The 14118-nt window shown below is 41.9% G+C and overlaps 1 protein-coding gene across 1 annotated transcript; it reads left to right on the forward strand.

Annotated features, from left to right (window-relative positions):
- The first annotated feature begins 73 nt into the window (after nucleotides 1-73).
- pdzd7a (PDZ domain containing 7a) lies at nucleotides 74-13523 on the forward strand. Its single transcript, XM_063875285.1, has 15 exons — nucleotides 74-274; nucleotides 704-841; nucleotides 985-1159; nucleotides 1693-1869; nucleotides 2319-2466; nucleotides 4013-4073; nucleotides 4639-5166; nucleotides 6364-6519; nucleotides 6970-7142; nucleotides 7954-8045; nucleotides 8122-8213; nucleotides 8341-8409; nucleotides 9549-10205; nucleotides 10492-10592; nucleotides 13140-13523. Exons 1-15 carry the CDS (start codon nucleotides 82-84, stop codon nucleotides 13305-13307), a joined length of 2928 nt encoding a protein of 975 aa, XP_063731355.1. The 5' UTR covers nucleotides 74-81; the 3' UTR covers nucleotides 13308-13523.
- The last annotated feature ends 595 nt before the right edge of the window (nucleotides 13524-14118 follow it).

The raw sequence follows: 14118 nt of genomic DNA on the forward strand, positions 1-14118 counted from the left end.
CTGCACCTCTTCTATTCTGACAGCAAGCACAAGATATCCTCCTGTCTGGATGACTAAGGGAAGGATTGCCAGACACATAGCATGGCTCGCTCTCCTCACCCCTCTGGCTGGAGGGAGATGACAAATGGAGAAGGGCACCCCCATTACAACCATGGCGGCCAGACCGGGGGTTCCCACAGCACCACGCGCTACATGCAGAAGAAACAGCACCGCCACAGACGCAGGTCCTCCTCCCCGATGGGCCGGGTCATTATCATCAACTCACCTGTTGACGGTGAGTTCACCGTGCACATTAGTTGAACAATATTTAAAGGATTACTTCTCTTTTTAAAGCAAAAATAAATACCAAAAATAAGCAAGAAGTGTGCAGACTTTAATTTTGGATGTGAAAACCTGAGGCATTTTTACTATTCTAAATGTTAATAAGATAAAATTGTATTGATCCCAATTTGGGAAACTATTTGACAAGTATGTTGTTAACAAAACAGTTAATGAATTAGTTGGTAAAATAATTGACAATTAAAATATTTATCAGTTGCAGCCTTAGTAAACAGATGTATGTTCCTCAGTGAATCATGGTTGAAAAAAGTTACACTTCTTGGAGGAACAAAAAAACATTATTACTATTTGAGAAATAATATTGATGTATTTGAAAATAGTTTTGAAATATAAAACCTGACTTTCTTTTTCCTTGGTATTGCAGGAGGGGAGGACAGTGAAGACATTCACACAGTGACAGTAGATAAGAGTCCAGATGGGCGGTTGGGGTTCAGTGTCCGTGGGGGGTCTGAACATGGACTTGGCATATTTGTCAGCAAGGTGGAGGATGACAGCACTGCAGGTTAGGAGGAAGTGTGTATGTGTGTGTGTCTGACGCTGACTGCAAGCTTATTTTAGAGTTTGCTTCCATCTATGCATGTGGTCTTTTGTTTCCTTGTGACATTTACTCCGGTGTATCGTACTGAGTGCCACCTGTGTCTGCAGAGCAGGCTGGGCTGACGGTGGGTGATAAGCTGGTGGAGGTGAACGGGGTCAGCCTGGAGAGCATCACCATGAGCAGCGCTGTGAAGGTCCTGACGGGCAACAACAGGCTGCGGATGGTGGTGAGACGGGTGGGCAAGATTCCCGGCATTCGCTACTCCAAGGAGAAGACCACATGGTGAGTTTATTCAGTGCAGGTTGTGCCAATGTGAAGGAGGCTGCCAAAAATGATATCTCTCCTCTGTTCTACAATTAAATATTTACACCACATTCCAAACTTCACTAAACAGAGAGTAAATATTGTGATTGTACTTCGCTCTGTTACGTGAAGTACAGACTACAACCTTGTTTTAACCACCACTGACCCTAGCATGGCCCGTGTTTTGTGAAGTCTTGTCACTTGACTGCAGCTCACACTGGTTATCTTTCTTTTGGGATATACTGTATCTTGGTTTCATGTGGCAGCGGTGGATGGATTACCGCTGTGACCTTTATGGCTATTTGATTAACCGATGCTGATGGGCTTGAGTGCTGGAGATAAAGACTATATTTGAGTTTTTCATGCATGAATATTTGTCATCTATTGCATGTGTGTGTATGTGTGTGTGTGTGTGTGTGTGTGTGTGTGTGTGTGTGTGTGTGTGTGTGTGTGTGTGTGTGTGTGTGTATGTGTGTGTGTGTGTGTGTGTGTGCGTGTGTGTGTGTGTGTAGGGTGGATCTGATTCACCGGCGGATGGTGGTGGAGGAGAGCGGTCGAACACCGTCAGAGACGAGTTCAGACAGTGCTCTCCGGAGGATCGTGCATCTCTTCACCACATCAGATGACTACTGTCTGGGCTTCAACATCAGAGGAGGCAAAGAGTTTGGACTGGGAATTTATGTTTCTAAGTATGAACCATGTGTGGATTTAAACACATTCAGCTAATGTTTTGCACCTGAAGAGTCTAGAGGCATCCGACAAACACAATTATTGAGGGTGGTGCCATGCGCGGGTTAGGAGGAGTCTAGCTGTTACTCCTCCAAAAGTTTTCTTGAGCAAAAAGGAGCACGGTTGAGAACATATTTTTGCATTAAATCTAAGCAAAGAGACATCAATTGGAGCCTATCAAACTGATATGATAAGCTTGTAGAGTGATTAAGACACAAACAGCTCGTAAATAAGATGTACTTATGAAATACTAATAACATCACAGTTAAAAAAAGGAATACTAGAACATACAATTAAAGAAGTATACAAGCAGTTAAGCTTCAGCTTTTACTGTAAGTGCCCAGGCTTTACCTAAGTTCAGATTTGACATACATCTACTGTATATCTGTTTGTGTGTGTTCCTCTCTAGGTTGGACCCAGGTGGGCTTGCAGAACAACATGGCATCAAAATGGGTGATCAAATCCTTGCAGCAAACGGGATCGGCTTTGATGACATCACCCATAGCAATGCAGTCGAGGTTCTGAAGAGCCACACTCATGTCATGTTGACCATCAGGGTGAGGGACAATTTCATAAATAACATTATAAATAATAAACTTGAGGTCACAATTAAACGCTGCATTTATCAACAGTTTTATATTAAGCAGATTCTGCACCTTTAACCTCTTACAGGTCGTTTTAGCTTCTTTAAGCTTACCCTCCACTTCACTTCGTCCAAAAAAGGTCTTACAAAACCCTGTCGATTCCCGCTCAGCAACTAAGAGCTGCAAAGTTAGCGGCTAGCTGGTGAACAAAATGGAGCATTTAGTAGCTGAAAAGTGAAATAGGAGTTGTAGGAGAACAAAACAGAACTAAAAGGAGAGTTAATACTGGGCTTACATTCATCAAATTAATTCTGATGTTGTTCCATGTCAGCTGGTTGTGTAGATGGGAAAAACATGTGTTAATTTCCACTTGAGAAAGTGATAATATATCAATGTTGTGTTCACCGCCTATTCCTTTTAAATGCTTTAAAGATCAGTAAGGTTGTTTTAAGTCTGATTTCAGAAATGTTTGGGCGTTTATACCTCACTGCTGCAGTGTTGTATGACAATATTAATCATCTGCTCAGGTTTAAACATAAGAACTGATTGGGTGCTGTGACAATAATAAATGTTACAGCATGTTAAACAACACCGGCTCTTCTCAGAGGAGACATGGTGAACCTGCAGAGCAGAGCGAACAGCTGGCTCAGCCCTTCAGTTCCTTATGTGTCTGTGTACGCATGCATGTGTGCAAGGGTGCGTCACTTAACCTGTGACATTCTTAGATAAAGGAATTGTGTGTCTGTGTGTATTAAATGGGCACATGTGTGTTGCACAGTGTGTTTGAGCGCTCTCTTAGCTCACTGACACTGCTACGTGCTCATTTTACTCCTCTGATCTCAGGTTCCGCGTGTGAAAAACAGACAGGGAGGACGTTCATTATTCAAAGGCAGTCAGGGATCGGGTTATAATCAACAGAAAGCTGAATATTATTTCTTTCTTGTCTCCCCTATTAAACTCAATTGTGTGTCACACATAGTGGAGCCATGGTTAATTGTAGTTACTAAACTCTGTCACACCTAGGCACTGGTTTTTTGTGGAACATTTTAGAAGTGACCTGCATCTGTGTGTTATTTATTTGACCTTAAACGGTGTTGGTGAAACAATCCCTTAAAATAGACTCAAGGCTATCGGGTACTAGTTCACACAGAAAATGTCTCTTTCCTCGAAACCATTGTAAACTATTGCACTCCGTCATCCTGTTTATTTGTCCTTCTGTGCATGAACCCTTTTTAACTAAAATATCATTCTTTGTATGACATTTTAGGGATAGGTATAAGGATACACATGGATACATTTTGACAAACTAACAAGGCAAATAAAATTGATGTGACACATGTACAGTATATGAGGTAATAAGTATTAAATCTGATAATAGAGGCTACCAAAAAAATATCTATGAAAGTGTAACTTCTGTAACTCTGTCTAACTTTGCTTGTTTCCTTTTCATGGCTTTTATGACTTCATTGACCAATATGTTTTCACTGAGTGTTAATATAATGATGTTTTTGCACTTCAGGAAGCTGGGAGATATCCTGCATACAAGGAGATGGTGGCAGAATACGGCTGGCTCGACAAACGTATGTTGATTACTACATCAGAGATAATGTTTAAGATGAAGTTTTAACAGCGATGATGACTTAAGTAGTAGCATGGAGAGTGTAATTTACAAGAGATTGCAAATCTGACTGGGTGAATTGGAGTTTTACATTTTAAATATCTGTTTGCAAGCCTCGTATTTGCTTTTAAACAAGACTGGCACAGTGGCCACATGTAGCCTGCTTACACTAAATCCCTCTCATTTAATTTATTCACAGGACCCAAATGCCTTGTTCTTAAGTTTTATAACAGCACTTCTGAACGTCGGCAGGGATTAATTCAGCGTACTGAAATGTCTGGAACATAGCATGACCTGACATCTGGGTCATTCAAAGCCAGACAGACGTTGTTCTAATCAAAGCACACAGTAGAATAAGGAAATTAAGCTTCCTGTGCAAATCTGATTCACTTTATAACGTCGCAGCTGTATCTCTGTGTGATTTGCTCACATAATAATTGGACAGTTTGGTTAGGCATTGCACTTGCACAATATTATTAAAACACCAATCTCCATACTTCATACTAATTATGAATTGTTTTCTACAGTGGCCAGTGGGGGCCGTGCTCCATCCTCCCAAGGTTCAGATTCAAACTCCTCTGCCTCCTCGTTGTCCTCCAGCACCCCTCTCAGCTCCCTCAGTGGTCTTTCCCAGGTCCTTTTCCCTCCAGTCTTTGGCTCAGACATGGTAGACATCGCCATCTCTACAGAAGACTGCTCCCGACGTCCAAGCAGTGCCGAGCGAACTGCTGATACCGCCATGCAGACCGACCCCCATCCTCCAAACTACCAGGACCACTCCTTAAGTAATGGGTCTTTCCCTGAAACGCCAGTTACCACAGAAACCAGCAGGACTGTAGGGACCACCATGCTCCTGAAGGACACAGTCATTCGAGGGAAAGGGGAAGGGCCTAGGGAGATGGGTGGAGCTGGAGAAAGAGGGCGGAGACATACAAGGACACTTTCATCTGGGGACCAGGAAGAAGTGAAACAATCACCTCAGACCGCGGCACTGATGGCCTTGAGCAGACCGCGGAAACCAATCAGACGTTCCCAGAGTCACATCACTGCATCAGGTGAGACCCACAGGCTCACTGGGATTGTAAGGATTGTATGGTCACTTCATAGACTTACATTTCAAATGAAAGAAAGGGTAGGCAGGCTTTTTTTTGTTGTTAATCCTTTTTACACCCTGACATAATTCAATAGATCAAATGCTCTCCCAGGCTGGAAATTAGATTGTTCAATCTCTTCATAAATCTAGTGGACTCTTGATGGGTTCTGCTGCCTACTACAGCTTTAATACAAATAAAAAAGATTGAGTGTTTAAGACTGATAAGTTGGTGGGGTTGATATACCAGCTGATATAAGGCTATGGCATACAATTTATATCAGTATTGTTGTGTATGTTGGCAAGTTTAGTATCAGGTTGTACTCTATATTTTGGTTGTTGATTGCAGTGGCAGTTTCATCCATCTGAGTTGAGACATAAACCTTTCCAGAGTCACTGCACGGTGAGAATTGCAGCAACAATCTGGTTGAGTTTTGCGACAGTACCTGACTTGGTTTTGTAATTAGATCCACTCTCAAATCCTCTAGCGCTCTTTCAGCAGGTCATCTGTCAGTGAAAAGACCAAACTTCTTTGAATCACTCCAGGAAGTAAACATCAACATCCAGACTCCACATGGCTGATTTAAGCTCCAGACATAATTTGTCAGAGAGCCCAAAGTTCAACGCAGACTCATGATTAATCACCAGCCTTCGCTCTCACTTGTTGTGCGTCAGTGAGGAATGAATAAGAACAAGCATATGGAGGAATATTTCATCCGAGCCTTTGCTTGGCTGTTGAGTTATTAGTCGTTCCTTTTCAATTTATCCAGCTCATTCATACCTCCAGGACATAGAGGGTGCATGGGTTCAGCTCAGGGCTGATTAAACATTTGTTATGTAAGCTGGAGCACTTCACTGTAGTGCCTTCAATAGATAGGGCTGTGTTCAGGGTGGTGTAGCTGCTATTCATCAGTATTACTGTGTTGCTTTCCCCGGTGGCAGATTTACTTGCAGTGAACAGAGGAGCTGACTGGAAGAGAAATGAACAGTCTGTACTCATATTGGAGAGTGTGTATCATCCACTGTCACTGGCTATCAGTTAAGCATGGAGCAATGTAATGAATTATGTTTTGGACACCTTACACAGAGAGGTAAAATGGGGTATCTTTTCATTATTCAAGACCACTTAGGCCATTTTGTCTTCTCTTGTTCCATATTTTAGAGGAAAAAGAAAAGAAAAAGAGACAGCAAAAGGAGAAGAGCGCGAGAGAGGGTAAAACCAGCCTGCAGCGATCTAAAACCTTTGTCAACCTCTTCTTCAAGAAAGACCGTAAAGGGAAGAGCCGCTCCAAGTCACCGTCACATCAAGCAGATAAAGGTGAGGGCACGGTCTCTTTTCATATTTTGCATCCCAAACAGTCAACTATAGCCTTAGCCTTAGGTTTCCCTAAATTGCCATTTTGTTTCACTTCAGTTATTATATTTGAATCACTGAACAAATCAGAGATACAGTATGTGCAGCAATTCAAAGGTCTTGAACCAGCACAGAGTCCTGTTTCATATAATATTTATGGTGTTTTGGGTTCCAGTCCATAACATAGTTGTTCCTATCTGTGAGTACAGGAGTTTATATCAGTTATGGCCATGTGATGTAGCACTAGGTAGCCATTGACAAACTTAAGGGGTGTATGTGAGATGATGCAACAAACTCAAATACAATATATTGTATTTTTAATGTGAAATCTTGATTTTGCGAAAGCATCTCATGCAACCTGCACATGTTTTTGTATGCATGTGGTTTATTTCAGTCTTCACTTTATTTTCTCAGATAAGGAGCGGGGTCGTTCCTTCCAGCTCTTGACCTCCCCGAGGGAATCCCGTGCTGGGGTTAAAGACAGCAGCCTGCTGCCCCGACCAGAGACCCTGCAGCATGTGGAGGATATGGCTAAGAGACTGCTCAGTCAGGATGAAGTGGCTGCTGTGATGAGACACTGCAGGCGGGTAAGTTCCTCAAACTCTCCTGTGTGTTTTTTCTTTACCCATTGAATGAAAACCTGTTGGCTAGCTACAGGCTTAAGTGTGCATTATTGTTCCAAGTGTCGCTGAGTGTCCTTTAGCGACAACTGTGTCTGGCAGCAGCTTTGACAAAAGACGGATTTGGCCTGTCATTTATGATTAGGATCAAATGTCAGGAATCATTTTATCCCCTTGTCTCTTTTGTTCCATCTCACACTCATCGGCCAATTTTAGAGATCAGCTACATTGTCTGCCCTTTACCACCAATGCAGACGATATCAAGTTTAGAGCACAGTATGACTAAAGACTATTAACACCTTCAGTCAAAGGGCTATTTCAGCAATTTAGTATTGCACTTAAGTGAAGTTCAGAGACTCACAAGGGACAGATTATTTAAACATACTAAGGTTGATGCAGCAGAGCCTGAGATCTCCTAACCCTTACTTCCAAGTAATGCTCCTCCTTAATAATTATGCCTGAGTTTCACCTTTTGTTCCTAAAAGCCCAATTAGGAACAACAGGTGAAACTCAGGCAAAATTATTAACTCTCTGTGCAGCACATCAGTTTAATAACCTGTATTGGAACTTTGATAAATGGGATCATACCTCCCAAATAATGACCATTTCCATTAGCTGGGTAGTTTATCTTGTGACAGGATAACTTAACTTGATGTGTAAAATTGGTGCCCTTTAATAATCATTAGATAGATAGAAATCTATCTTTATTCACAACCACAATAGTTGGTTATGCTTATTTTCTCCTCTAATGTGTGTAAAAATGTAACCTCTCCCTCAGTTTTTGTCTGACAATGTGACTGAGGATTTGGTACGTCCTCTTTTGGCAATCTTCGACAGGCCAGAGAAACTGCTGCTTCTCAGAGAAATAAGGTGAGATTCATGGAGTAAATGCAGAGTATGTGTTGAAGTGAGTAGATCTACATGATTTTGTTCATCTCCTCTGCAGGATGCTGATTCCTACAACCGAGCTGGGTCGGTTTGACAGCATGGTCATGCCCTTTGAGCTCGAGGCGTACGATATTCTCAAGAGTCGCTCTGGTAAGCAGAGGAATGTACTCAACATCACTTTTCAGATCATTTTTTAATGATACCTCAAATCATAAAATCAAAGTGATTCATTTATGGAGATTTACAGCTTTAATTTGTTTAATTTTTCTCTTCTTAGTTCGTTCTCCAGTTCTGCGCTCCCCTCGCAGTGGAACCCCTCGCCGTCACCTCATCACACCCGTCCCAGGTACAAATGTTTCATTTTTCACTCCTCTTACCCTTTATCTAACAAAATCTCTCCGCTCTCTTCTGACTCCCTCTCTGCCAAGTTGTGTCCTTTCTCTAATCCCAAAGTAACACAAGATACACGAGGGGCTTAAGCCTCTCACCTCCCATTCTTACTCTTCCTCCCACACCTCCCTTCTCTCCTGCCTCCTCTCTTATCTGCAGTGTCAAACTAAAACACCTGCAGGCATAGACCCTATCCCGTTCATGGCATTCCACACACACACATCCCAGCCTCACATAAAACACACTTACACACACACCCACACAAAGTATCTCAGGTTTCCTGTGCCTGTGCTGAAGCAGAGGCTTGTGTTACATCTCTGTGGCCAGCAGAAAGGGGATGAGACGAGCCACTGTGACACTTTAACAATACAGAGATGCTTTTATCCTTCATCTCATTCAGGAGTCATTGAGACACAATCAATACAGTCTTATCTTAGACTGACTGCAGCCTTCTCACTTTCTCAAATCACAGGATAGGGGTCATAGGGTCAACATTATTATTTCAGTTTGGTGCTCTGCTCCACAAAAACTGTTTGCTAAAATATTGTGAATTTTACATGACGGTGCCATTTCAAACACTTTTAAGTAGTGCTTATACTAGTTACATGTTTTATGCTGCTGTTGTTTCTTAGAACGGCCTATTACAGTCTATTATTTATTCCAAAAGTTCTGTCTTAAAAAGATAATCCAATCCATATTTTGCCATATTCATCACCTTCTGTTTAACATTTGATGGAAACACTTTGCATTAAGAAGCTGGTTTTAGTCTTTGTGAGGTATCAGTATAACAAGTATGTAGGCTATAGATTAGAATGTTGTTTACTTTTTATATTAAAATGCCCAGTTAAGGAAGTAAAATTGCATTCTACAATAAGCGACTACTATTGCAATACAATGGCAATCCTAGACTGAGAACCCTGGCTTTTAAAAATTATTAAGAAGTATGGCAATATATTTGGTTCTGCTGCATCAATTCTGATCATTTGAATCGGCCCATTGGGCTCAATCAACACTGACTTTATGTTCAGAAGTTTTTTAAAGTAATATCTACCATTGCATGCTTAAATTTCAACTTAGTGTCTTTATGATGTCTAGACTACAGGGGTGGGTTCCACCTCCAGCCGGTCCAGGACACCCAGCCGGAGCGTAAGCTGATCGATGATTTCGAGAGATTACGTTTTTCTGGCCAGCAGTCAGGCCATCTGCCTCCATCCCGTGCCTTCACCCCTCTGCTGGATGTACCTGTGGATAACTACACCTCCTCGCCTGGGCGAACCCGCTCTCTGAGTCCATCACCCACCCACAGCTTACTCCTCACAGAATCACCACACAGCACCCAACGTGGGCGCCAACCCCATCTCTCTCCAAACAGAAGAGAAAACGGGCCCTCACGGTATGATGACGTCTCCTTATTGTCAGCGTCTGACCGAAGAGACCTTGAACGGGGGAGGTCACCTGTGAGGAACGGCCATGGGAGAGCAAGGAGGGAGGTCAGTCCTGACAGCATAGATGGCAGACAGCGCAGGCAGGGGGGCTTCACAGAGGTCAGCGTTCGTGTTCCTTCACAGCGGAGAGGGAGAACCCCTCTGTCTCATGTTTTCCCGACCCAGAGAGACAAGAGTCCATCTACAGGCAGAGAGAGCAGTCAGCAGTTCAACGGACATTCACAAAATGGTCACGGTGTGAAAAGAAGAGCACCTGAGGAGTATGATATCAACACTTTGACCATCACCAAGGCCAAGCAGTCACTGGGTGAGTTATACAGAAAAACATGTATTTACACTTAAGTTTAAGTTTAATTTATTCTCTTAAGTGTTTTTCTTATTCTATGAACATGTTTGTTCAATATATAGAATAAAAACTGCCAAATAAATTCTTGAAACAGTCAGTTTTCATGTTTTCATCTTCACATGTCCATTTCATCATCAGTAGAGGTCAGGGTATCGCATACTTGTGTACTTGTTGTATACAATATTAGACTAGCAATTGCAAGCAATCCTTCAGTTTATTAATGGTTATTTTTTCTGTGTGTGTACAGGTATCAGTATCTCTGGAGGTATGGAGTCTAGAGTCCAGCCCATGATAAAGATTGAAAAAATATTCCCAGGAGGAGCTGCATCTACAAATGAGGCTTTGAAGGTGAGCAGCAAAGGCAGCAACAGAACGACAGGAAGAAACACCTCAATACATCACAAAAAATGGGTGTCTATTGAATGATGTAAACCAAAACAGAAAATGTTTATGACTTAAGCTGAGAGAATAAGTGGTTAACATTGCAAACATGACATCTTTACACAATATGTATTGAAAGTGTACTCTGTTCATACCACCCTCGTTTTGTAGTACATTAGATCCATCCTGGTTGTAGTGTTTTGTAGGTACCGGGTACACCTCTGTTCTGTACTTATGAGTTATTGTTGTCGTTGCTATAACTAAAGATGTCTATGAGGGAGAGGTTTAAAGTATGCAATGAGGAGTGGAGACGAAGATAAAGAAAAGCCGTCTCAAGTATCCCACCGGCTCCATTATTAATGAAGTACACAGGTGCTGGTCTGCTAATGTATTGGTAATATATTGCCTGCACAGTAACTTAACAGTAGTCCGTGATCTTGGCCAGTTAAACACACCTGATACACACACTCATTACAGCTAACCACAGGCTAATTCTTGACTAGAGCCAAACAACACTTGCATTAAGATGCTATCACTACTCAGGTCTAATGCCTGATTAGATTGTGAAACATAAGGGGGATCCAGTTTCCGTCCAGCCTTTCATATTCAAATAACTTCCTTTGTAGTGTCCCTGCCTGCACTCACATAATACACATATGATGTGCACTTAATCTCTGACGAAGACGAACAGAAAGACAAGTAGATGTAATGACAAATTATAGTTTAGATATTAAAGGGAATAAGTGAAGGATAAGTGTGACCTGTTGGTGACACTAGAGAAGAAGTAAGTGGATAATCGAAAGTAAATGGATTCATCTTCTGAGAACCACAAATAGCTTTAACAAATCATGTGTTATTTTTCAATAGCTGTGGATATATTTCTGTGAGGACAAAAAAAGTGTGAAGACCCTTTCTCTCATAACCAGAGACATTGTTGCTACTGTTTCCTGTTGTCGCCAGCTGACACCTCAGCATGTCAGTTCACCAATCAGCTCGCTGGCTCGGTTCAAAATCCCCGCAATTTCCAGAGAGATGAGGGACGTAACATGCATCCTGTCTCCTTAGACTTGCATGATAACATACAATCAGTAAAGAATGAGTGAGTGTGTTGGAGTGTCTAAATGTGTGCTTATGTGCACACATCATTTCCTGTTTGTTCGACAGTGCCAGCTGGACACGAGCGTCTCACGTGCCTTTATTGAACTGTTTATGTACTGTAAGAGTGCGCGGTTAACAAACAACATGTGTCAGGCTGAATGGTATGCTTGGCTCAATGTGTAGGCCTGTGTGTGAAAGATTTGGTCTACCAACATAATTACAAAAACAGTATTTTAATAGCATTTAGCAAGTGTTTAGGGACAAATATCTGAAAACCTGAGAAAATGTTTGGCTTGTTACCATTTGATGTTCACTTATCTATAGAGATTTTACTTATAATATTTAATACTCAAAGCCAGAACTTCACCTCTCCCAAACTAAATAATCTACTTGAATTTATTTATAATGGCCTGGAAAACCGCATTATGAACGATTCACTGATCCCTCCATGCAACTGTAGGAGTTTTTACAGGCTGTGTTATTTTTGGATTGTGACGTCCATTGGCTTGAAAAGAGGAAACCTCATAAATGGGCTTCATAAACGACTGTAAAGAGGATAGGGCAGATTAGGTTGCGATCTATTTAATTCAAGTAAATTACTTTTCAAAAATGGGAAAAAACACTTTTAATCTCCTCTTTGGTTAAATGAATCCACATATTTTGATGCTGTCCTCACGGAAGGCTCTTTTTGGTAAACACATGGCTTTCTGGTGAGTTGTAAGAAAACCTGTCTGAAGAAACACAGCTCCAGCCTCCTCCTGTACAAATATGTTTGACCCATAATAGATCTAATGGGCAGGTGCAGAATGAAAGAAAAACAAGCCGCTTTGTGTCTTATCACTGGAAAGGAAAAGGGAAAGGGAAAAAAGATGTGATTGGGGAAAATACAACAATGGCCATTGGCCTTGTGTGTATCTGTGTAATGTGTTTCTAACCTTCACTGAGGTTGAGAACATGAGGCAGGTGCATCCTCGTCAAACGCTGATGACATCGGGGGAAGTTCCTCTCCTCAGGCCTCTAAAGTTATATCACTCTCTTCTCGCATCCTGCAGGAAGCAGAGAGAAAACGGTCACAAATGTGTGTGCATGTGTGTGTGTGTGTGTGTGTGTGTGTGTGTGTGTGTGTGTGTGTGTGTGTGTCGTTGTCATGTTCTTTTTTTCAACAACCTTCTGCTGAAGGGGAAACTTTATATGTGCACTAGTGACAGCTTTCAGTGTGAATATATTAAACTAACAGGAGGGCCCCAATTCTCTCTGGCATAAATCAGGTTCCCGCTAAGGGACACAATCACTGCAGATTTATGGGAACTGTCCATGAGGGACGGATTGCTACAGAAAAAGAGAATCAAAGATACTGTATATGTAATCATGCACTTCTAATAATAAAATTCTTACCCTTTGTGTTTGGATTTGCAGGCAGGATATGAGCTGTTGTCCGTGGATGGCGAGAGTCTTCAGGGAGTGACTCATCAGCATGCGGTGGACGTTATTCGCAGAGCATTCAGTAACAAGGCCAAAGACCCGATGGTTTTTGTGCTCAAGGTCCCAAAGGTCCCCAGCAGCCCCAGGAGACCTGCAGACTAACCTCTGTGTGCCTCACAGTCAAACTGATGTTCAGGCATGAGGACACAAAAACCTGCAGCTCCTGGGCCGGTGAATAAACTCCAGGATTCTCTCCAGAAGAAGAAATTTGGGACAGGTAGATCTCCGGTCACTGTGGAGGGGAATGCATTGAAGCATGTGTCCTATGAAAAGCAGAGTTATGACAGTAAATATGTCAAATAAAAGGAGGACATTAAAAAGCAGGTTTTTACCACTGCTACAGTAGCTTATTTGTCGGGATAACGATAACTAAAGATCCCTTTTGCTACAATGTTATTAAGTGCACAGCAAATGTAACGACTTTCATAACATTTAGTGTTTTTAGCAATCATTTTACTTAATGCATACATTGCACATCAACTAGACAAACATTAAGTAATACAGTTTTGTGATCATTGTGGTTGAAATTGCGCCATTGTTTGACTCATGGCAACCCTGCCGTGACCTCTAAGTCTGATAGTGGAGCCAGTGGTCTGTGTTTTCCAGTTGGAACATCTCCGTCCTGCAGCCCCACAGGCCTGCCAGAGAGAGATTACCCCAGCCTGCGTTATGAGATTTATAGATTTATACACAGATTAAAACCCTGTATTATGTCAAAAGTGATAGTTTGGGTTTAGTGGATGTCAGGGGGGATTATTACGAATTGCTGCTCAGTATTTTTGTGCCGTATTTCTCTGGCAAAAATGCTAGTGCTCTGGAGCAATCCGCCACTTTAGAGGCTTAATTACACCCCACTGAGGACTGAGCTTATGCAGACATGTGGAGGAGTTGGAAAAACATGTCAGTGAGAAAT

The sequence above is a fragment of the Eleginops maclovinus genome, chromosome 22 (genome assembly GCF_036324505.1).
Source record: "Eleginops maclovinus isolate JMC-PN-2008 ecotype Puerto Natales chromosome 22, JC_Emac_rtc_rv5, whole genome shotgun sequence".
Taxonomy (NCBI): Eukaryota; Metazoa; Chordata; class Actinopteri; order Perciformes; family Eleginopidae; genus Eleginops; species Eleginops maclovinus.